Below are 23,588 nucleotides of genomic sequence, written 5' to 3' on the forward strand. Positions count from 1 at the left end.
CCTCCAGGCTCCTCTGTTCATGGAATTTCCCAGACAAGAATACTGGAGTGGGTTGCCATTTCCTTCTCCAGGGGATCTTCCCAACTCAGGGACTGGACCCACATCTCCTGCACTGGCAGGCAGATTCTTTACCACTTAGCCATCAGGAAAGCCCAATATTTGTTACATTAACAGGTTAAAACAATGAGCTATCTTTATCCCCATAAGATTGGTGAATAGTTCAGTAATCGAAACACCAATGAAAACATGAGAAATGAGCACTTTTATACTCCACATGTGGAGGGCAATTGATGTCCATGAAAATATTAAATGTATATATCCTTTGTCCCAGAAATTCTACTCCTGGAGATATATTCTAAAAACACATTCATACATACTCAAGGGTATGCACAAATATATCCACAGCAGCATTGTTCATCATGAAGATAAACTGGAATATTAACAATGTTCATCACCAAAGGAATGAGCAATTAATGTCTCCAAAACACATTTGATAAAAGTTGACATCTATTCCTTATTTTAAAAAATACACACTGAAACAAGTCAGAAACAGAAACTTTCCTAATTCAGTGAAGGGTAGTTGCCCAAAACTGTAGCAAACATCATCCTCAACAAAACCAAGGAATAAACAGTATACATACCGGAAATAAAGGAGAAAAAATATTTTCATTTATAGGTTATATAATTTTCCATGAGAACCAACTGAAAAGGGATAAGAACCAATAAAAGAGCTTCAAAGTAACCAACAAAGGAAAAAATACACAAAAACTAATAGGTTCCCTAAACACAGCACAAATACACCCACTAGAAAATACAACAAAAGAATAATTACTACAGACGAGCACAAACTCAAAGACACCATAAAGGTAAACTTACCAAGACAACTTACAAAATACTATACAAAATGACTCTGTGAGAAAGACTAAATAAATAGAGTATCATGCCATATTCTTGGAAAGGAAGACAGTATTTTAAGAAAACCACTTCTCCTCCAAATTTGCTTATAAATTCAGTGGCATCCCTATGAAAAAAATCTCAACCGGTCTTTTTCCTTCAACTTCACAAATGTGCAAGTCCATGTGAAAAAGTAAATGTGCAAGAAAATTCTGAAGGGAAAAAATAAGGAAAGGAATATTAGCCACAGCAGATATCAAAACATGCTGCCAGAGTATAGTAACCAGCACTACGGGGTACTCGCCACAAGAACAGCTGCATAGATAGTAACATGGAGCAGGAAGTCTGCAGCTAAACACAAGCAGACTACATTGAGTGTTTACAATAAAGTTCCATTTCTACATAATGGAGAAAGGATGACCTATTCAATAAAAATATTTAGAGGGTGGGATGTCTGTCCATTGGGGAAAAAAAACTTGATAAGATTAGATATCATTTCAGATCACAGAAATAAAATTTCAGATGGATTAAAGACATACATGTAATGAAAGTGGAAGTGTTACTGACTCAGTTGTGTCCGACTCTTTGTGACCTCAGGGACTGTAGTCCGCCAGGCTCCTCTGTCCATGGGTTTCTCCAGGCAAGAAGTTGGAGTGGGTTGCTGTGCCCTCCTCCAGGGGATCTTCCCAACCTAGGAATCGAACCCAGGTCTCCAGCATTGGCAGGCAGATTCTTTACCATCTGAGCCACCAGGGAAGCCCATCATACATGTAATAATCCAATTTATAAAATTGTTATAAAACAATTAGGATTACTTTTATATTCTCAGGTTGGGAAAGACTTCCAGAAACAAGAAATAAGCCTCAGAATTCATGATGAAAAGGCCTGGTGGATGTTGGAATTATAAAACCATGCAATGTTGGAATTATATTTACAATATGTGTAACAAATGAAGCATTACTATCTAGCAAACAGTAAGAAAGATAACAACTGGGCTATAAAAAATGAGCAAAGAAATAAACAGATAGTAACCAGAAAGAAAAGCAAATTGTCTATAAATGTGTTAAAAATTGCTTTGCTGCACAAGCAATGTGGAGAAATTAAAACAATGAGCTACACTATCTCCCACAAAGCTATGCAAAATTTAAATGATTGAAATTACAAGTGCAGACAATGATATGGGATACCCTTTTTGACCTGGCAATTCTACTTCTAGGGATTAATTCTAAAGAAATATTCACACATTCTCAAAACTATGCACAGAACTCTTCATAGCAGCATCTTCCATAATAAGGTAAAATGGAATAAAGACAAATGTCCAACACCAGTGAAATAGCTAAATAACTTGGACATCCATGTTGCAGAACATAACACAGCTGTGAAAAGGGAGGTTGGTTTGTGTGGTGACCACTTTATTTCTCCTCTCCCGGACCTTTCAGCCCAGACCTCTCTCTCTCTCCTGCTTCTTGTCCCAAGCACACTCACCATTATGGAGCCAACTACAGGGCCTTTGATCACCCACCACAGAGCCGTGTTGTCATTCATATCCCAGCAGCTGTAAGACAGAAAAAAGAGAGATGATGCTTGGGAGCCGGGAGCCCTGCAAGACAATGGAGTGCCACTTCTTCCCCTGTGGCTTTGAAGGGGGGCTGGCTGAAAGGAGAGCTGATGAACTGTACCCCCAAGCCCAATCCTGGTCCCAGTGCTTTGGTCCTCTCTTCTGCTCCACTGTACAGCCAGCAATTGGAACCCAGGAGTCAGGGCACTGCTGGGCTCCTGGGCAAGGGCCACGTTCCCCCTTGAGAACTCAGGTTCTTGGGGATGCTGTCTCAGCCTCATTGTTCCTCCCTCTTCCCTGAAAGGAGAGCAGTCACTCAGAGCTGAGCCCACAGGCAGAGTAGGGCTCTGAAACCTTGTGCACTCCCTCACTGGGTCCCAGTTGAGATGTGGCAGGGTGGGTCCACCCACAGTGGGTTCAGGGCATAGGCAGTGCCCAGGGCTGGTGGTGTAGCCAGGCCCGGCGTCGGATGGTTTGTCTGAGACAGTCAACATGAAGTTCAGGGCATTAACTGACAGCCTACTTGGGGCTTGGGCCCTGGCTCTCGAGCATGTACTCACCCTGTGTCATCGAAGTAGAGCCTCAGCATAGCCCACACGGACACACACACAGTCGGTGTCCCTGGATACAAAGAAAAGGAGCCCCATGATAATAGGAAAACTAATAGGCCCAGTATCGCCCTCAGACCTGGGGCTTCTGGGGGCCAACGGACCCCTCAGACATGGGGTTCTGATCCACGGGGCATATCTCCCTCTCAGACCTGGTGTCCTGGGGACCCTAACTGTCCCTCATACCCAGGCCTTCTAGGGGTCCATGTCTCCCTCAGACCCTGGGCTACCTTGCCTCCCTGTGCATATCCCCTCCCTCAGCCGGTAGGCTTTCTACAAGGAGAAGAGCAAGAAAGTATCCAGGATCCAGCAGTATGCCATAGCTGTGAGTCAGGGCAGCATCTCCCTCTGCCTCCCTCCTCTGACTAATACTCCCGGATGGCGGGACAAAGGACATCCTGCTCATGGGTCCTGAACCTGTCCAGGCCACAATCAGAGACCTACCCCAGCCAATGATGATGTACCAGTAGAAATATCTCCTCTCGGGGAAGAAGGTCTCCACCAGCAGGGTGAAGAGATACAGGCCCTCGATGAACAGCCAGAAGTAGTTGGATACGACGCAGTAGTGGAAGAAAACCATCACAGCCTTGCATTCCACCTGCAGGCCGAGTGGGGAAGAGGAGGGAGGTGCAAGCCCCCAACAAACCTTGAAAATCCAGCCCAACAGGACCAGGGGGAATCCTGAGGGCCCTTAGCTTAGGCTAAGTGAAGTCGCTTAGTCGTGTCCAGCTCTTTGCGACCCCATGGACGGTAGCCTACCAGGCTCCGTGGTCCATGGGATTTTCCAGGCAAGAATACTGGAGTGGGCTGCCATTTCCTTCTCCAGGGGATCCTCCCAAACCAGGGATCGAACCTGGGTCTCCTGCATTGCAGACAGACGCTTTACCGTCTGAGCCACTAGGGAAGCCTTAGCTTAGGCATCTCCAGCTTAAACACCCCTTGGGTCTGAAAGACTCAACATTCCTGGATTCAGAGTCTAAAATTGCAGCATGCTATGCGTCTGAATCAAAGTTGCCCATGGAGGCAGCTCTGCATATGTAAGAAAAGGATGAGGATGGGGTGGGGTCATGGGGTACACACAGAACCCTCTCTTCTCCCCAGGCTCACTCTCCCCCACTTTCTGCCCCTTCCCCAGCCCCCATAGAAAAGGAGAATAAAGAGGAAGGAGCCTCCTTGGTACAATAAAGGGTTCAGATATCACATAGGTAAATAGGATACCCTTGGTCCCCCCAGAAGTCTCATAGACACCACCTCCAAGTGTGCCCTCTCAGGTCAAGGCATTGTGCTCTGGACTGTTCTCTCATCCTGCCCCCATCAAAGCCTGTCTTTTCTGCTGCTGCTAAGTCGCTTCAGTCGTGTCCGACTCTGTGCAACCCCGTGGACTGCAGCCTACCAGGCTCCTCCATCTATGGGATTTTCCGGGCAACAGTACTGGAGTGGGGTGCCAATGCCTTCTCCCACTGTCTTTTCTGCTTACTTCCAAAGTTATCAGAACTGGGTAGGTGGTATGGAGGGAACCCCAGTCAATCAGCCCCTAGGCTCTGTCTTGGGCTAAAGCATCAATGACCAGGCCAGTCCTCTCTCTGAACCAAGTTCCCTCCTTAGTCAAGTGGGACTTGACATCTCCACCTGACCTGCCTCAACTGCTCTGCCAAGTATACCCACAGGCCAAGGAACAGGAAGTGACGTCAAGCCGGGGTCTCACCGGCTGCTAGTAACCTCATGGTCATCCCTGGGTTTCTGTGCTCACTGGGGCCAACATCTCAACCTGCAGGAAAACACCTGGACAGCGGGGCATTGCAGGGAGGACCAAATCGTGGCAGGGCTCAGTGCACTCACAGTGGAGACAAAGCAGTGATTGCTGTCCTGCTCAGCGTAGAGGATCCAGTCTTTGATGAAGACGGAGATGGCCCTCAGCATAAACGACACGAAGAGGTTCATGTGGATGAAGTTGCGGGTGCAGTGCAGCTTCCTACACCCACGGGGGGTGAAGACAGATGCCCTGAAGTAAGGAGCCCCACAGCCTTCCACCCTCCACCCTGGGGTCCGCTTTGGGCTGACTCCACAGCTTTGTCTCAAGGGGGTCAGCCACCTAGACCACCCCTTCTTCCCAGCTCTCTAAACCCTCACTCACTCCCAGGCTCCCACCACCTGGCCCCACTACTGGGGTCCATACTGCTCCCTGCTGTGACCTCTCTCCATCTAGACCAGGAAGATAATGCGAGGGGCGTAGGTCTACTGCCCATGGTCTGCCTTGCTGTGTGTGGCCCTGGACAAGTCAGCTGTCCTCTCTGGGGTCCTATCTCTTATTGTAGGTCTCTTTCAAGAGACCTCCAGGGCTGACATCCAGGGCAGGAGTCGGGGGTGGGAGGCACAGAGCCAGGGCTCTGTACAGCGGTGGGCTGCAATCACTTGAAGGCTGTCGGGAATCTCACCGGAAACGACACAGGATGACCATGGCGGTGGTGAGGGTGACAAGGGACGTGCTGTAGCCAACTGTGTACAGGGCCTTCACCGACAGGTAGTAGTAATCCTGGAGCAGAGCACAAGACATGCAGGGCTCCGTGTGGGGCCTGCCCCCGGCCCCATTGGGATGGCACCAAGTCTCCCAGACCAGGCCTGCCCACCTCTGGGCGTGCTACCCAGCTCCTCCTTCCCCTCTTTTCTAGTTGATCACATTTCCTCCCCTCCCCCATCAGTTCCTCCGCCACCCCAAGCTCCCCAAGCCCATTCCCACTGAGCCACCTCCTCCTGCCCATCTGCACTGCCAGAAGCTAAATGCTGGTAGAGTGCAGGAGCACTGACCAGCCAGAACAGAGCCAGCCTTTAGCCTGGAGAAGGATCCAGGGGGCCCCCTGCTGGGCCTGCATTAATCCTACAATGGCCGGACCACAGAAAGGCAGGTGTCCTGGAAAAGCCACCAGGGAGGTGGTGGACATGTGCTGGGGGCTGGAGGAGCTCAGGCAGCAAGACAGTTGTTTCTCAGCCTAGAATGAGTGCGTGAAAGTCCTGTCCTGCATGCATCTGGCTACACAGCAGGCACTCATGAATGCTGCCGGGGGACTCGAATTTCTGCAGTTCCATCAGGAGTCAGGGCCCCTGGGGGACACGTGCTTCCACCGGCCTCCTCGGCCCCATCCCTCCACCTTCAGGAGGGCAGCAGATACTCACCTGGTCCCCAGTCTCAGATTCATACTCCTCAAACCCACAGGCATCGAAATAATGAGGGAATGGCTCCGACCATCCATCCTCCGTGCAATTCCGGCTCACCACCCTCATGTCTGCAGCAGAACAAAAATGCGGTGAGGCACAGAAGTAATGTAAGAGGGGTCTAAAATTCTTAATGGCCAATTAGTCCTTAAGTAGAAATTCCTGGAAATCCACATGTCCATCTGAGAAGCATGGCAGCTGCAGGTTCATGAGATCTTCCAGTGTCCGAGTGAAAATAATCATTGCTTAGCCTTTATACTAGGAACGTGGGGTGCAGGGGGGTGCCAATGAAAGCTGACCTCTAAACAAGGAGTGAGAGGATTGAGCCAGGATGAATCCAGACTCCTTCCCGCTAAGAAAAGGCCTGAGCCCCTCCTGAAGGCCCTGGAACAGCACAAGAATGACCTGGGATCACAAATGCAGATTCCAGGCCCAGAGCTCCTGGCCCAGAAATCACCTTGGGCAGTGGCATGGCAGGAGCTCTCGTCATATCTGGAGAAGCTCCAGGTGAGGCTTTCACCGGAAGTTCTGGGCCTTCCAGCAGCTTCCATGGTGTCCAGGGGGCCCGAGGCTTGCTTAATTAACAAGGACCAGACCTCCATTAATCTAGCATCAGATCTTATTAAGATACATATTCAGGTTAAAAAAAAAAAAAAGACTTCTGCCCTTTCAAGTTTAGGAGTCTGTTTCCTATCACTAATGTACCTTAATTTTCTTTAGCTTGACTTTAAAGGCCATTTTGTAGGACACCAGAGGAGGCAGGAGTCATTTGTTGTCTGCAGAGTGGAGTCCAGTCTGGTGTTCACCCCGCCGGGGCCTTTTAGCCTTTAATGATTGCTCATTTTATCCTCTCTGCTCCTGACTGTCCAAGGGTAAACCACGACGTCTAGGGGAGGGGAAAAGGCAGCAGCCCCCTCTGCCTCCAGCCCAGCCCCTGAGTGTGGCCCTAGGCTGACCCCTCTTCCCTGACTGGCTTCCTGGGAGTTTATCTGGTGTATTAGAACACCTGGGGGTGGCTCTTCCTTTCACAGGATTCAGGGGCCAAGAAATCATAAACAAAAGACATCTGCATAAAAGGGGCTCCAGCATCCATGCTGCTGGAAGAAGCCCTGCTCAGAAGGCCATCTCTGGGGAGCTCGGACAGGGACAAGGGCAGCAGCCAACACAGAAGATGCCAACACTTTTCCAAACTCGTGTCCTGCTGATTGAGTTGGAAGATCCAAGGCTAGTTCTTTTCAACCAAGAGTCAGAAATGCACTTCCTGGGGCTTTGGGAAGCAGCAGAGGGGGGTGATCCTGCCATAAAGAGAGCTCTGCCCAGAGCAGAGAGACTGGTCTCTTATTGCAGCTCAGATTCTGAGTCGTATGTGACCCAGGACAAGGAGGACGTCTGGCAGGCCCAGGAGAGACGAGGTCACTTCTGTCCCACAGTTTGATGCCAAATGGTTTTTTCTTCCAGCAAATCTGTTTCAGGCTGCTATTGGCACCCTCCTTCCAAGTCCCTCTGAACGTTTCTTTCAGAAAGTCTGCACGTCCTAGGGGACCATGGCAGTGGCCAAGCCCTTCCCTTCCCTGGGTCTCCTCTCTGCTCTGCCCACATCAGGGTAGTGGGAAGAGGAAAGGGAAGCTGCACTGAAAAACATTTTTTTAAAAAAAGTATCCTGGAGATACAAGCCATTTCCTTTCTTTTATTTTCCTTCTTACCCTTTTCAAAATATAGTGTGGGCTCAGAAAAGTATAAACCTTTTTGTTTAGAACTATTCCATGAATCTGCTGGTCTATTGTTCTGATAGAAATCTCCGGAAGATGGAGTACTCTCCAGACTGCCCACACCCTGCAGTGCCTGCGCCTACTTCACTAGGCTGTTTTGCTCCAGCAACTTCATAGAAGCACAGAATCTTTGGCCAGAGGTTCTCGAAGTGGGTGCCCTCCCTAGACGGGCCCATTAGCATCACCAGGGAGACTGGCCAAAATGCACACCCTCAGGCCCCACCCAGGCTGCTCTATCAGAGGCTCTTGGGGTGAGGTTCAGGAATCTGTTTTAACAAGCCCACTAGGTGACTGTGCTGGAGAAGGGAATGGCAACCCACTCCAATATTTCTGCCTGGAGAATCCCATGGACTTCTGTGAGCCTGGTGGGCTATAGTCCACGGGGTCACAAAGAGTCAGACACAATTGAAGTGACTTAGCACGCCCATGACTGTGATCACAAAGTATGAGAACCACTGTTCTACTTGTGGGAGCTCCAAGCTATCACAGGCCATTTAATCCAGGAGTTCTTTTACTGAGATCTGTCCTTCCCTGAAATTATATGCACAGTGTTCTGTCTGAGCACTTGCATGCAAATTTCCATGGAGAAAATCCACAACTTCATCAGAGAAGGAAAGTGAGCTACCAAAGATCACAGAGCCACAGAGGGGCATAGCCCAGCCTGGAAGGGGGTCCCCAAGCTCACGTTAGCCCCCAATAACCTCATATGTTAGACATCTTCCCTTTAGCCAGCCCATGGTCAATTTTAGCTCATCCTTTACCTGAGAGATCCAAGGATTTACTGTCTGCAAAACCGAACTCTCCTGCAAAACAGACGTGGACATGAGTCAGGACACCTGACCATCAGCTGGCCAGGGCTATCCACTGCTTACTCTGCTCCCTGGAAGGTCAAAGCTGCCCCTGGTCTAGAGAAGGGGGGCTGGGAGGAGGTGGGGTCTCAGCCAAGAGGAAGCATCGCACACAGCAGCCACATACACACTGCACCTTCCAGGGCCATCCCATTTGCTTTGTATTTCTATGAGGCTAATGATGGCTCATGACTCAGTTCTCCCCACTGGACGACAGGATATGGAAATCAGACATTGTCGGGAAGAGGGGAGGGCCTCTGGAGTGAGAGACGACTGGAAAAGGGTGACTGGCCTTTTCTCCTTTTTGTCTTTCTTGTTGTTTGTCTAACTTGTATAAAATAGTGCATATATATGTTCGTGGAAAACTCCTAATTTACCTCTACCTCCACCTCTGCTATCCTCTTTGATAATCATAAGTTTGTTTTCTATCTCTGAGTCTATTTCTGTTTTGTAAACAAGTTCATTAATAGGCTCTTTTCAGGAAAAAGGACATAGAATAGCAATATGGGTCCTGCTCTTGGGTTTTTTGTTTGGTGTTCAACCCTCCATCTCAGCCCACAAACCGCTCCCACCAAAGGAACCCCAAAACTCCAAAGATTTCCTCCTCAGACATATTTTTCTCTTTCTCTCCCAATTCTTTATTTCCACCTCCACTTTTTTTTAGGTTGAATCCTCTGCTAGCAATGAACCCCATTTCCCTCTACTTTTCAAAATTGTGTTTGCAAGGTCCAACTGACATGTCACCTCCTCCAGGAAGCCTTCCCTGACACCATCATTAGTTTGCCAGCACGTCACCTTGGTAGGTCTCTTCTGCTCCAGAGCCTGCCATACATTCCAACTCCATGGCCCTGGAGATGTCAGTATCGGCATGGGCTCACACACACAGTCAGGCCTGTATGTGTACAGAAGCTCATGCCAAAGCACACAGGTGTCCTTGCTTGCTGCCCCTCTATAGGCAAGTCCAATCTTCCCAAACAAGCCCATGACCACCCTGAGACCAAGGGCTGCAATTTTTCATCTCCCTGTGTCTCCCCAGCCTCCAGATGGCCACGGGTTGAGGGGAGGGAAAGGAAGGATGAGCCCAGCCCCTGATGAACCTCTCATTCCATCCCCACCCACTCCTAACAGTCAGAGCTGGGCTCCTGCTGGATGGACAGATGGACAGATGATCAGCAGTCTGTCCTCTCCAAGGTTCCTCTTACCGATGGTTTCCGTCTCCCAGACTGAAACAGAGCAAGAGAGAAAACACAGAGGTGAGCGAGGTTGGCTAAAGTCAATCTCCTCTCTGAGCCCTGCTGATGGTGCCCTCCTCCTTTCCACTCCCAGACTCTGAAGAGAGGTTGTGCTGGGGCCCCAGAGGCCTGAGAACTACAAGCTGGGATTCTACTGTTCTACTAGAGACTTCTACCTTTCCTGCAAGAACAGGGCACAGTTACTGAGAAAGTGAAGCATTCCAAAGGAGGAGCGAGATCGCGTTCCTGCATCTCCAACAGCTGCAAAGCAGCAACTATTACTATGAGCATGAGATTCGGCCCTGGGAACCAGGAAATAAAAGGAAAACTGCGGTTCTCAGCTTTCTAAGTATTTAAGTCAAGTCTAACTTTGTGAATGGAGATGCTAAAAGGCCCTGCCTTAATGAACCATTAAGAGGCAGGTGTAAATAACACATTCATTGTGCAATTGCCAGAGGGAGGCACAGAATCTGAAAGAAAGCATATCTTAAGAAAATTTTATTCAACTGCTGATTCATTTTACCTTTTCTGTGCGTGGTGGAAAAGTAGTCCTGCCACGGTACCTGACCCAGAGTAGATGTTCTGTCAACTTTAAATAAATGACTGAATGAAAGGAGTACGTGAATGGAGGAAGTGATTAATTGGTTTCTATAGGAATGAATTAGAAATTGGAGCTGAATCACTGGGCTGCCACCCCGCTTGACGAACCACCATTCACACTGTGCCTCTCCTTTCAGCACTTCCCCTTCTACTCTGGGTTGCATCCAGTCCTCATGCCACTGTCAGGATGGGAGAGTTTAACTGCTGGACTGGCCTGGACTGAGATTCTGGAGGTGGGAGGTATGGCTAACGGACCCAAACAGAAAGTCGGGGAGGTGAGATGGGGGCAGCATGGCTAGACCCTGCCTTCTCTAGTCCTGGGCGGGGAGCCAGAGACAGGGCCGGGCATCCCCAAGACACTGCCTCTATCTCCCCACACCACCTCCTCCAAGCAGACTCTCCTGCAGGCAGAAACAAGGCTGCTGGACTTTCAGGTGTGAAAAAAATTTGCCTCTGCCTCTGACATGGGCTAGAGGACAGTGGAGTGAAGCACAGCTTGGAGACTCTCTACTTCTAGAGGGACGCTGGCCAAGGCCTTAGACACGTGAGAAAGGAAGCTGAGGACCAGGTCTCAAGGGACTCATGCATGGCTACACAAGTGTCGCAGAGTCTCTAGTCCCTGTAGGAGTCCCTACCCTCCTTCCTCAAACCAAGGCCCCAACCCAGGACTAGGTGGTCCATGCATGGTTCTCAGTACATCACCTGCCTGGAGCCCAGTCCCTCCATCTCCCTCTACCCAGCCTAACTCAGCAACCCCCAGCTTGCCACCCTGCTTCCTGGGACACCCACAGAGTTGGGGCAGAGGGCCAGTCTGGCTCCAGGCCCCTCCCAGTGTCAATGTGCACTAAAAGCAGACACCAACCTTCTTTTGGGGTTCATGAGTCTCTGCCAAGGCAGAAATAGGCCTGGAGAGCCCACCAGACTCACATCCAAAGGAGAGATCCCTCAGAACCCTTTCCCCTTAGGCCCCTCCCCATGGAGAGCAGTCATCTGGGCCTCCCTGTATGAGTGAGTGTGGTGATAACATCAGCTCACACTTGCGGCTGACCATCAAGCTGCACCCAGTCCTGCTAAGGGACTTCCACCAGCATCTTCCACTTAAATTCCCCCAGTCACCATTCCACATTCCCATCTGATAGACTAGGAAATGGGGGGACAGAGGGGTGACTGCCCTGCTCAAGGTCCACAGCTGGGTTATGCGATGGAGCCCACATCCGAGAGCCTAGCCTTGCCCTTCTGTCGCACCTCTACGGGGCCTTGCCATGTGTCAGGGGTGCTTCTGTGTCCCTTTGTGCACGGGGGTCCCTGATTTCATCTCCCCAACACAGAGCTCCGAAATGGGAACCACCTCCCTGCAGGGTGCCCCCAGTCTTTGGTGTTTGTCTCCCAGGAATGCCTGGGGTCCAACTTTGGGGAACAGGCTGGACCGAGTGTAGCCTAAAGAGGCCCTGGGGGAAACCCACCTTGGTCTGGGTTGAAGATTCGGAAGAGTTCAGGGCAACTGACCAGGACCATCTCACCCACGTGGGCAGGCTTCCAACACGTGATGTTGTCCCACATCCCAGGGCACCCTGTGGGGATGAAAACCATGGTGAGAGGGCATCCAGCAGTCCCTCCCCACACACACACACAGAGCACACACACTCACAGAGCACACACACACAGAGCACACACAGCACACACAGAGCATACACACACAGAGCACACACACTCACAGAGCACACACATACAACACACACACACAGAGCATACACACAGAGTGTGTACACAGAGCACACACACACAGAGCACACACAGAGCACACACACACAACACACACACACAGAGCCCTCACACACAACACACAGAGCACACACACACAACACACACACACAGAGCACACACACTCACAGAACACACACACACACAACACACACACACAGAGCACACACAGCACACACAGAGCATACACACAGAGTGCGTACACACACAGCACACAGAGCACACACACACACAGAGCACACACAGCACACACAGAGCACACACACACAACACACGCACAGAGCACACACAGCACACACAGAGCACATACAGAGCACACATACAGCACACATACACAACACACACACACAGAGCACACACACTCACAGAACACACACACACAACACACACACACAGAGCACACACAGCACACACAGAGCATACACACAGAGTGCGTACACACACAGCACACAGAGCACACACACACACAGAGCACACACAGCACACACAGAGCACACACACCCAACACACGCACAGAGCACACAGAGCACATACAGAGCACACATACAGCACACATACATAGAGCACAGACACACACACAGCACACACACAACACACAAACACAGACACACACACACACAGAGCACAGATACATACAGCGCACACATGGAGCACACACGCAGCACACACACACAGCACCCTGCACGAGCTCTTCCACATCCCCAGGCTCCACATCACTGTGAGGTCCAGCTTCAGATCGACCTCCTGAGTGGAAGGAGAGGCAGGGACTGGCTGGCCTGAGGATGCTCCATTGCCACCACTACCCCATGCCCCGGCCACCCACTGCCTTTCAGGACAGGCCTGGAGCGGAGAGATGGAGTGAAAATGAAGTAGGAACCTGAAGGAGGAGCACAAACTGGTCAGATGGGGGTGGGGAGGATGGCAGAGTCAGCCAGGCAGAGACCTACACAGCCAAGCCCCAGGACTATGACAGGACTTGGAGCACAAAGGGATATGAGGCAGGGATCACCTCAGAGGCCACCATGGTGGGGACGAACGCCCAGATCAGGTGAGCACCGAGGGATGGAGAGGAGTAAGGACAAACTGAGAACTATTTAGGAATCATTAAGACAGTGACTCACAGCAGATGAGCTGCCAGGAGGAGGAAGAGGTCAAGTCTGAAGACCAGATTTTCAGATTTGGGGCGCTCAGTAGATCCTCCAACCCCTGTGCCCACTCTCCTCCCAGCCTCTACCAGCCTCCTGGTGTTGTTCTCTGCACTCCTTGTCACTCCATCCTCACCTCCCCTTCATGCTTCACCCCTCATCTGACTTCATCCCTCCTCTCCACTGAGAGGCCTCTTGACCTTAACGAACTCATCATCCTTACTTGACCTTCCGGGCCCTCATCACTGGGCCCCACCTGACCAAATGCAGGGGCTCGCATCTGCCCTGCCCTTGGCCCTTTGCTCCTCTCATCTTAGACGAGATCAACAGACTCAAAACTTTTCTTCCAAGGAGCAAGTAAAATTAAAAGACATTTGCTTCTTGGAAGAAAAGCTATGACAAACCTAGACAGCATATTAAAAAGCAGAGACATTACCGACAAGGGTCTGTATAGTCAAAGCTATGTTTTTTCCGGTAGTCATATATGGCTGTGAGAGACCATAAAGAAAGCTGAGTGCCAAAGAATTGATGTTTCTGAACTGTGGTGTTGGAAAAGACTCTTGAGAGTCCCTTGGACTGCAAGGAGATCCAACCAGTCCATCCTAAAGGAAATCAGTCCTGAATATTCATTGGAAGAACTGATGCTGAAGCTGAAGCTCCAATAGTTCAGCCACCTGATGCGAAGAACTGACTCATTAGAAAAGACCCTGATGCTGGGAAAGATTGAAGGCAGGAGGAGAAGGGGACAACAAAGGATAAGATGGTTGGATGGCATCACCGGCTCGATGGACGTGAGTTTGAGCAAGCTCCAGGAGTTGGTGATGGACAGGGAAGCCTGGCATGCTGCAGTCCATGGGGTTGCAAAGAGTCAGATACGCCTCAATCAGTGAACTGAACTGAACTGAAGCAGGCTCAAGGTCTTCCTGACAGAATTATACACACAGCTCCCAAGCCTGTCTCCTGTACAACCTGAGGGCTGCCTCTCACAGCCAGGTGCCTGCTGGATATCCCCACCTTGAAAGGCCCAAGACAACCTACACCCAGCCTGTCCAAGGCTCAATTGAGCATCTCCTACAAAACCTGATTTCCTGTCTCAGCCCCAGTTGGAATCCTGGAATCATTCTCATTTTGTCGCCTTCTTCGTGCTCCATAGACAATTGGTCACCAAGTCCTGCTGGTCTGACAGTCAAATATTTGTGGAATCCATGCACCTCCACCTAGTCAAGGGCAGACCACTTTTCCCTAGGACCTTGGTTACAGCTTCCCCATTGGTCTCCTCACTCATCCCCACACACCTGTGACTGCGAGCTCTTCCAAAGAAAGATGTGACCGGGTCACATGGCCACCACTATCAGTGAGCACCAACCAGTGGCCCTATCACCTCAGCTCCTTAACAGCTCCTTGCTTTATACTCCAGCACAAGGCGCACGGGCGAGGCCACGGGGTGAGAGGTCATCCAGGGAAAGAACACAACATGAGAGGAGCAGGGAACTCCACGTGTTCCAGGTGGGCAGAGAAAGTGCATAGAGTGATATAATCATGCAAAGGCAGAGACGGGAGGCAGTATGTGGCGTATCCAATGGCAGAGTGCTGACTTCCAGGAAAGGGACCTCACCTGGCTGAGCAGGCTCTAAATCAGGACTTTGGAGGGCTCCTCTGCCAGGTACAAGACAGCCTGTGCCTGTCCCACCCCCAGGGCTGTGGGAAGGATTAATGAGTTCATACATGAAAAGTTGTCGGAAGAAAGGCAGACTCACTCAGTGCCTGGTCACCATTGTTATTACCACTAATCTCATTATTTCACTTAGGTATCCCTGGGAATCATTCCCCTGAGACAGACCTAGGCAGAGAGATGAAACGGAGCCCAAGCAGGTGAGAAAGGCCGGTAGAGGGCCCCTGGGCAGACACAGAGGAAGCCCGGCAGGCATTGGGCAGGGGTGGGGGCCTGGGGTGGGCCTCCTGAGCTCACAGCCACTCTGTTGGGGCCCACAGTTTCAGGTCATGTTTAGATCAGAAAACGTCCAAAGTTGCCATGTGCAAAAAACCCTCTTAGAATTCAGACCTGGCTACTTTAGAATGGTTAGATAGCATCACTGACTCAATGGACATGAGTCTGAGCAAACCCCGGGAGACAGTGGAGGACAGAGGAGCTTGTCATGCTGCAGTCCACGGGGTCACAAAGAGTCGGACACGACTTAGAGACTGAACAACAACAACTTTAGAATTCACATGCAGTCACATTAACCCATAGTATCCTGTTTCCAGAATGACTGCATTTGGGATGTAGAAGCATCACAGAAAGCTCTGAGGATGACAAACCAAGATGATGAGGATTCTGGGGGCCACATGAAGGGAGATGGGTCCCAAGCCTGTTACAGATGACTTTTGTCTGCTCATTACAGCAGGACTCCCCCCTATACATGGCTAGTCATGACAACATGTCCTTGAAAGAGACCTAACAGTATATCTGTGGCCGACGTGGCCCGTGTTGACCACAGGCCATGGAGTGTGGCTGTGTCTGGCCCACAGCCTGGGAGCCCTGGCCAACAGCTGTTCCTTAGTGTAGAACATTAGGCCCTGGCACAGCCAGCTGCTTCTGCCAGCTGACATTCCCGAGGCCCAGAACTTGTTAGATGAGTAAGGGAACATAGTCACAAGGGCCGAGGGGCCCAGGTGTAGGTGGCACAATGGGGGAGGGTTCCCAGGTTGAAGGTCAGAGACACCGAGGTAGTGAGGGATCCATCCTCCCAACAACTGTTAACTGAGCAGCTAGCATGTGCCAGGGCCCATCAGGCCCAGGGCTACAGTGGTGGAGGAAAATTTGAGAAGTTTGCATTTAAGGGCAGCGGGAGGGAAAGGACAGGGTGCCCCCTCCACATCGGCAGGACGTCAGTGGCTTGAGTTTTGCCAAGGGCTCACAGCATGATTCTGGCAAGTCTCCACACCCTCCAGCCTGACTCAGTTTCCCATTGAGCACATCAAGGGCGGGGTGACTCTGAGTGGTCTCCCAGCTCCTTGAGTGATCAGAGCTCAGATCTGGAAGACAGTCACTCAGGACCTGCTGGGATCTGGAAGGGTGGCCAGGAGGCTGGGGCTGCCTTTCCTGGCCCCACTGCCAGGACAGACATCTTCAACAGGGCATCTGCCAAGGTCCCTTCACCTGCCCCATGGCCCACCACACTCTACAAGCCCTCCTGGTTCCTGGCCTGCCTCCCCTCCATAGACTAAAGATCCTAGTGGGATAATTCCTGTAGCACCAGAGCAGGTAGGAAGCCTAAAAGTAGAACCCAAACCTTAGGGCCCAAGTCTAGTGTCTGGGTTTAGGAGACTATGATATTGTGATAAAATAAATTTGATATCATGATATAATAAATCGTAATGACTCTGATATTGTGAGACTATGATATTGTGATATAATAAGAATTACACATCTGGTCTTCATCCCAGATTCCTGACTGTTCGGTGCTGTTCAGTCACTAAGTTGTGTCCGACTCTTTGCGACGCCTCGGACTATAGCACACTAGGCTCCTTTGTCCTTCACGATCTCCCGGAGTTTGCTCAAACTCATGTCCATTGAGTCAGTGATACCATCTAATAATCTCATCCTCTTCTGGTCCTTTCTCTTTTCGCCTTTAATCTTTCCCAGCATCAGGGTCTTTCCAATGAGTCAGTTATTTGCATCAAGTGGCAAAGTATTGGAGTTTCAGCTTTAGCATTAGTCCTTCCAATGAATATTCAGGGTTGATTTCCTTTAACATTGACTGGTTTGATCTCCTTCCCATCCAAGGGACTCTCAAGAGTCTTCTCCAGAACCACAGTTCGAAAGCGTCAATTCTCCGGCACTAGGGCGTAGAGCTCCTAAAATCCTTGGAACAACCTGAGTGATGGGGTCAGAGGAGCAGCTTTCGTTATTCATAAGCCCCTTTCAGCCATACCTGAGTGTATGCTCATGACATGGCTCTTGGAGGATAGGGACTGGTCCACAGGGCAACCAACTGTGGGGTTAAGGAACTGGAACTTTCAGCCCCACCTCTCACCTTGGGGCCGGAAATCGAGTTAATCATCAAAGGCCAATGATTTAACCTTTCGTGCCTACATAATGGAACATCCATAAACCCCTAAACAATGGGATCTGGAGAGTTTCTGGGTTGGTGAACATATCCACATGCCAGAGAGTGGCACATTCCACAAAGACAGAAGCTCCAACACCTGGGATTCTATTGGATCTCATCCTATGGACCTCTTCATCTGGCTGTTCATTTATAAAATCCTTTAGTAAACTGGTAAATGTGTTCTGTAAGTCATTATACCAAATTATTGAGTGTGAGAAGGAGGCCATGGGAATCCCTGATCGGTAGCCAAGTCAGACTGAAGTGTGGGTTACCTGAGGACCCACGATGTGCAACTGGCATCTGAAATGGGGGAGCAGTCTCCTGAAACTGACCCTTCACCTGTAGGGTCTGGGCTAACTCTAGGTTGTTAGGGTCAGATTTGAATTAAATTGTAGGGACATCCAGTGGGTGTCCATAGAAAACTGGAGAATTGCTTGGTATGGAAAACGCACACATTTGGTGTCAGAAATGTTGTGAATATCAGATAAACAGTTTTGCTTTATGGGACAATGTCCCTGATCCCATAGGGAGCTCTCAGCCCTCCACCCACCCCTCTGGCTGGCATCGCTGGGGTCAAAGGTCTCCTCAGGGCTTCCCAGGATGCCTCGTGCACATTTTTCCTACAGTTATCACCTCTCAGCTGGACCCGGATGAGAAGGGAGGTGGGGTGTGTCTTCTCTCCCATTCTCGATGGGTTGGCTCTGGCCTCAGGAGCCTTGGAGCCAAGTGCTCCCAAGAACACTTTCCAGGGAGATGAGAACTGGGTCTGGGCTCCTGAGAGCACCTTGGATTTTTTTTTTTTTTTAACTAAGGACGACGACTCATCTTCCTTCCACACCCACGCAATACGTCCAGCTTCTCTCTCCCCATCTGTTCCAGACTCCAGCCCCAACAAAGCTTAGTGCTGTTGGGGCTAGAAGATTTCAAGATGCCTTTTCTCCTCCTTCCTCTCCTCCTTTTGCCTTTTTTTCACCTTCTCATTTTCTCTTTCCCTCCCTGTTCTTCACTCACATATTCAAGAAATATTAAGTGTCTGTTAAGAGTCAGATACTGAAAAGCAAAAGTGGGATGAATGAGCACCCCTGGTCTTGGCTCGCCCAGGGCTTATAGTCTGTGACCACGGGAATAAATCTGGATTTAATGCCAAATGCTGAAGAAGACCTTGGATGGTGTATTACTTTCCCATTGCTGCTGTAACACAGGGAACTAAGTGGCTTACAATGACCTGATTTCTTATCTCATGGTTCTGGAGGTCAGAAGTCAGAAAGGGGCCAAAGTCAAGGTGTCAGCATTTCTTCTGGAGGCTCTAGTGAAGAATCTGTTTTCTTATCTTTTCCAGATTCAGGCGCCCACCCACATCCCTTGCCCTGTGGCCCCTTCCTCCATCTTCCAAGCCAGTAGCATAGCATCTTCAAATCTCTCTCCTCTGACCCTCCTGCTGCCTCCTGCCACTTATAAGGATGCTTGTGAATATACTGAATAATCCAGGCTACTCACCCATCTTAACATAACTATACCTGCCAAGTCCCTTCTGTCTTCTAAGGCAACACAGTCCACAGGCTTTGGGGGATGAGGCTGTAGGCATCTTTGGTGGGGACATTATTCTGCCTCCCCTAGAGGGGTTTTAAGACAAGGAGGCACGTGGGCTGATTTGGCTGTGTGAGAAGGTAATACATTTCAAGAGCAGGAAAGCAAACACGAAGACACGTCTATCAGGATGTGGCAGCAGTTGGGAGGAGGGTGGTGGGGCTTGATGAAGAGCCATGGCAGCTGAGATAGAATGGAGTGCTGTGTAGGAGGGTCTTGAGGCAGGACTTGGTGACAGACTGGCTGGACACAACTGGTGAGTGTGCCAGGGACCATACATGCTCATCCATCTCATGGGACTGAGTGCTCACTCATGGTGAGTGGGGCGGGGGATGACAAATGGGTCTCAAAAACACCCCTTGCAGACTCCGCAGCCTTTCTCTCTCTCCCCTCCCTGCAGCATCCCTGGAGGCCACATATCCAGGGTGGCAGTGTTCCAAGATGGATCTCTGAAGGACTAAGTGGAGTCAAACTCACCTCCCCACTCTTCCCACCACACTGGCCTGTGATGTGCAAGCAATAAACGTTACAGTATTAAGTCTCTGAGACGTTAAGGTTCATTTGCTACTACACCATGGTCTAGGCTACCCTGACTTGTGCAGCAAAGGGGAAAGAGGCACCGAGGTTGGCACCTGGGTTTGAGTGCCTGGATGGCTAGCTGACTAAGCCACCAGCCACGGTGGGGAGGGCTGGATGAGAAGCAGGTGGTGGAGGGAATCAGCAAGCTGGAACTCAAGAGTGTCATCTGGGGTGTGTTTAGCTTGAGATGATGCAAAGAGCCAAGCAGAACTAGATTTCAAATAGGCAGTTAGATAAAATTCTAGTGTTCAGAAGGGAAGTTGCCACTGAAGGAAGAGAACAAGAAGCGGTCAGCACAAGGAAGTTATGTAGGGCCATGGGCCCAGATAATATGTCCAGTGAGAGGGTGTAGATTCGAGAGGAAAAAAAAAAAGAGAAGAGACTAGGGCCTGGTCCCAACAAAAAAGAAGGTCACCACTCAGAAGAAAAGTTGGCAAAGAAGGCTTGGAGGGCTGGCCAGAAACACAAGGAAAACTGGAAGATACTGATGACGCAGCTGCAGCGAACTCTGCTTCAAGGAGGAGCTGGTAAAGTGCATCAGACGTGGTTTCAGGGTCAAGAGCGTTCCCGTCCTCTTCTTCCCCATGCAGAGGAAGTCAGAACAGTGCTCTTCCCTGGGGGAACTCTCCACTCTGACACCCCAAGCCTCCCAATTCTCCATGAAACCTGCCTACGCCTTCCTGGCTCAGTCTATCCCACTAAAAGTCTCGATGGGGACTCGGTGAGAGGAATTCAGGCCCAGGGGGATTTCTGCTGGGGTGGGAGGGGATGGTGGGCACACTCCCTGGGGCTGCTCCCACTGAGACGCTGATACGCACAGCAGCCAAGGAGACGCAGTGCCTTGTGACAGCAGGAGGGGGAAAGACCACTTGGGCAGGTTGAATGGAGAGAGAATGCAAGAGCCTTTAGCCCCGACTGGAACAAAATAAGGAGCTAATCTCGGGTTGTCATGGCGATGATTCCGCCCAGTTCCACACAGCGTTCAACACTCGTGAGACCGGGGGACTCACACAAAAGCGCGGTCCCCTCTTTTGAGAAGCTGCCCGAGGGTGCCTGGGTATTGTTAGAACAAGTCCCTCATCTCGGCACACGATTTAAGGGCAAAAAATGATTCAACATACTGAAATTTACTTTACAGTCAATGTTGCTGATCCATAAAATGCAGACCAGCTGTGAATTCGGTGCTAGGGGAGTGGAGAGAGGACTAAAGACGCAGCCCTTCTCTGTGGGAGTCAGTGGTCCTCAAAGTGTAGACCCCCAAGCAGGAGTGCCACTGGGAGATTGCCAGAGGTACGGACACTCCGGCCCCATCAGATCCACTGGGTCAGAAACTGGGGCTGGGCCCAGCAATCCAGGTTTTAACAAGCCTTCCAGCAAGTTCTGATGCAGGCTTACGTCTGAGAACTACGGGACCAAAGGAAAACAGGTTTGGACAGAAACTGAACCCTTTGTCAGATCTGGGAAGTGAGTTCCTCAGAGGGAGGGTCCCTGCAGACCCCCATCTGTTCATTCTCAGAGCTGCTGGGAGGCGCAGACAAGAAGCTGATCTTGCTTCAAGGATGGCGAGCCTGGGCCCAGCCTTGCAGAGGTTCCCCGCCCCCACCCCTTCAGGCCTCTGGCCTGGTGAGAGTGGAGGTGGGGGCTGGGATCTGCACTCTGCACCCTGGACAGGCCTCAGCGGCTGGGTCAGAATAGCAATGAGCAGGCTGCTTGTGTCTCCTCCAAGTCGCTTTCCTCCTGCTCGTGCCAAAGCCACTGCTGGCCTCCCTCTTCCATCTCCTCCAGAGTATGGGGCGGGGGACCCCCAAGGAGGACCACACCTGACCAGCCCACTTAAATGCAGGGAAGGCCTCCAGACTGATGCAAGCCCGCAGCCCCACAAAGAAGAGGTGGTGGCAGGACTCACGGGGGCTGGCAGGGCTGCCTGGGCTGAACCGAGAGAACAAAGCGGCCAGCCCAGCAGGTGGTGCCTGTGCCCTGCGTGGGCCTAGGGACGCTTCAGAGAGGCAACTCCAGTTCCCACACACAGGAGTCCTTTCTCCTTGTCTCTTGTCTCCTTGTTTCCTAGCGCTCCCCAGCTGGGACAGCAGACCTGGGGCCTGTCCCAGAGCTGACTCCAGCCCTCAGTGTGACTTGGCCAGTGATGGCCACCTCTGGCCTCGGCCTCTCCGTGCGTCATGATGAAGCCGGACTTGGTGTTGTCTCAAGATCTAGTTCGCATGCAGGGGTTTGGAATGAGGGACAAAACCACTAAATATATCACCTCAACAACAGTCCCAGTAAACATCCTTAAAACCTGCCAAGGATGGTGCGGATGAAACCAGCCAGTTAGAAACTTGCTTTCACTCTCCATGATCTTCCCTGTATTTTCTACTCGCTAAAGCCCCCGCAGAGCTCCAGTGCCCCTCCCCAGCCTATCACTGTCCCTCAGCTTCCACTCTGAAGGCCACTATATACGTTACCATCCCATATTCTCTTTGGGGGTGGGGGGTGGGTATCCCAGGATCAGTGAGGAGTAAGGATTTAAGCAGACTCAGGTACCCTCCTGGGAGCCCCCCACCTACAGCTACACAGCTACAACATGCCACAGACGCATCTCGTCTCTAACAGACCAGTGTCCTCATTCCAGTGCACTCACTTTCAGTCAGTTCAGTTCAGTTCAGTCACTCAGTCATGTCTGACTCTTTGCGACCCCATGAATCGCAGCACGCCAGGCCTCCCTGTCCATCACCAACTCCGGGAGTTCACTCAGACTCACGTCCATCGAGTCAGTGATGCCATCCAGCCATCTCATCCTCTGTTGTCCCCTTTTCCTCCTGCCCCCAATCCCTCCCAGCACCAGAGTCTTTTCCAATGAGTCAACTCTTCACATGAGGTGGCCAAAGTACTGGAGTTTCAGCTTTAGCATCATTCTTTCCAAAGAAATCCCAGGGCTGATCTCCTTCAGAATGGACTGGTTGGATCTCCTTGCAGTCCAAGGGACTCTCAAGAGTCTTCATGGGGACATACAAGTAATATGCTATGCTGTGCTTAGTCACTCAGTCGTGTCCAACTCTTTGAGACTCCATAGACTGCAGCCTGCCAGGCTCCTTTGTCCATGGGGATTCTCCAGGCAAGAATGCTGGAGTGGGTTGCCTTGCCCTCCTCCAGGGGATCTTCCCAACCTAGGGATTGAACCTAGGTCTCCCGCATTGCAGGCAGATTCTGTACCATCTGATCCACCACGGAAGCCCAAGAATGCTGGAGAGGTAGCCAATCCCTTCTCCAGGGGATCTTTCTGAACCAGGAATTGAACCAGGGTCTCCTGCATTGCAGGTGGATTCTTTACCAGCTGAGCTACCAAGGAAGCCCACAAGTAGTAAATATATAAATATTAGTACATGCTCCTGCTCAGTTGCTTAGTCGTGTCCAACTCTGTGACCCTTTGGACTGTAGCCCACCAGGCTGCTCTGTCCATGGGATTCTCCAGGCAAGAATACTGGAGTGGGTTGCCATTTCCTCCTTCAGGGGATCTTTCTGATCCAGGATTGAACCCACATCTCCTGCATTGTAGGCGGATTCTTTACTGCTGAGCCATCAGCATAAAAATATATATTTGACAGATTTCCTTGTCCAGGTGTGTTTCAGTGACGCTGGCTGACCCTTGATCAAAGTTTCATGCACAGCGTGTGTGCTTGGGACAGAA

General features: G+C 50.7%; 1 protein-coding gene and 1 non-coding gene across 5 annotated transcripts in view; both read right to left on the reverse strand.

Annotated features, from left to right (window-relative positions):
* Positions 1-23,588, reverse strand: part of ADCYAP1R1 (ADCYAP receptor type I) — a 45,515-nt gene that overhangs the window by 16,161 nt on the left and 5,766 nt on the right. For 3 of the 4 annotated variants that reach the window (XM_055589476.1, XM_055589475.1, XM_055589473.1), the window contains exons 3-11: positions 12,183-12,290; positions 10,090-10,110; positions 8,801-8,842; positions 6,232-6,341; positions 5,496-5,593; positions 4,900-5,032; positions 3,505-3,658; positions 3,013-3,073; positions 2,380-2,449 (exon numbers count right to left, since the gene is read on the reverse strand). In XM_055589476.1, coding sequence (XP_055445451.1) covers positions 2,380-2,449; positions 3,013-3,073; positions 3,505-3,658; positions 4,900-5,032; positions 5,496-5,593; positions 6,232-6,341; positions 8,801-8,842; positions 10,090-10,110; positions 12,183-12,290 — 797 coding nt within the window. The remainder of the gene's footprint in view (positions 1-2,379; positions 2,450-3,012; positions 3,074-3,504; positions 3,659-4,899; positions 5,033-5,495; positions 5,594-6,231; positions 6,342-8,800; positions 8,843-10,089; positions 10,111-12,182; positions 12,291-23,588) is intronic. The other variant, XM_055589477.1, reaches the window with a different exon arrangement.
* Positions 3,893-3,964, reverse strand: TRNAC-GCA (transfer RNA cysteine (anticodon GCA)). Its single transcript has one exon. It is a non-coding gene; the product is annotated as a tRNA-Cys (tRNA).

This window comes from Bubalus kerabau, chromosome 8 (genome assembly GCF_029407905.1).
Source record: "Bubalus kerabau isolate K-KA32 ecotype Philippines breed swamp buffalo chromosome 8, PCC_UOA_SB_1v2, whole genome shotgun sequence".
NCBI classification, from domain to species: domain Eukaryota; kingdom Metazoa; phylum Chordata; class Mammalia; order Artiodactyla; family Bovidae; genus Bubalus; species Bubalus kerabau.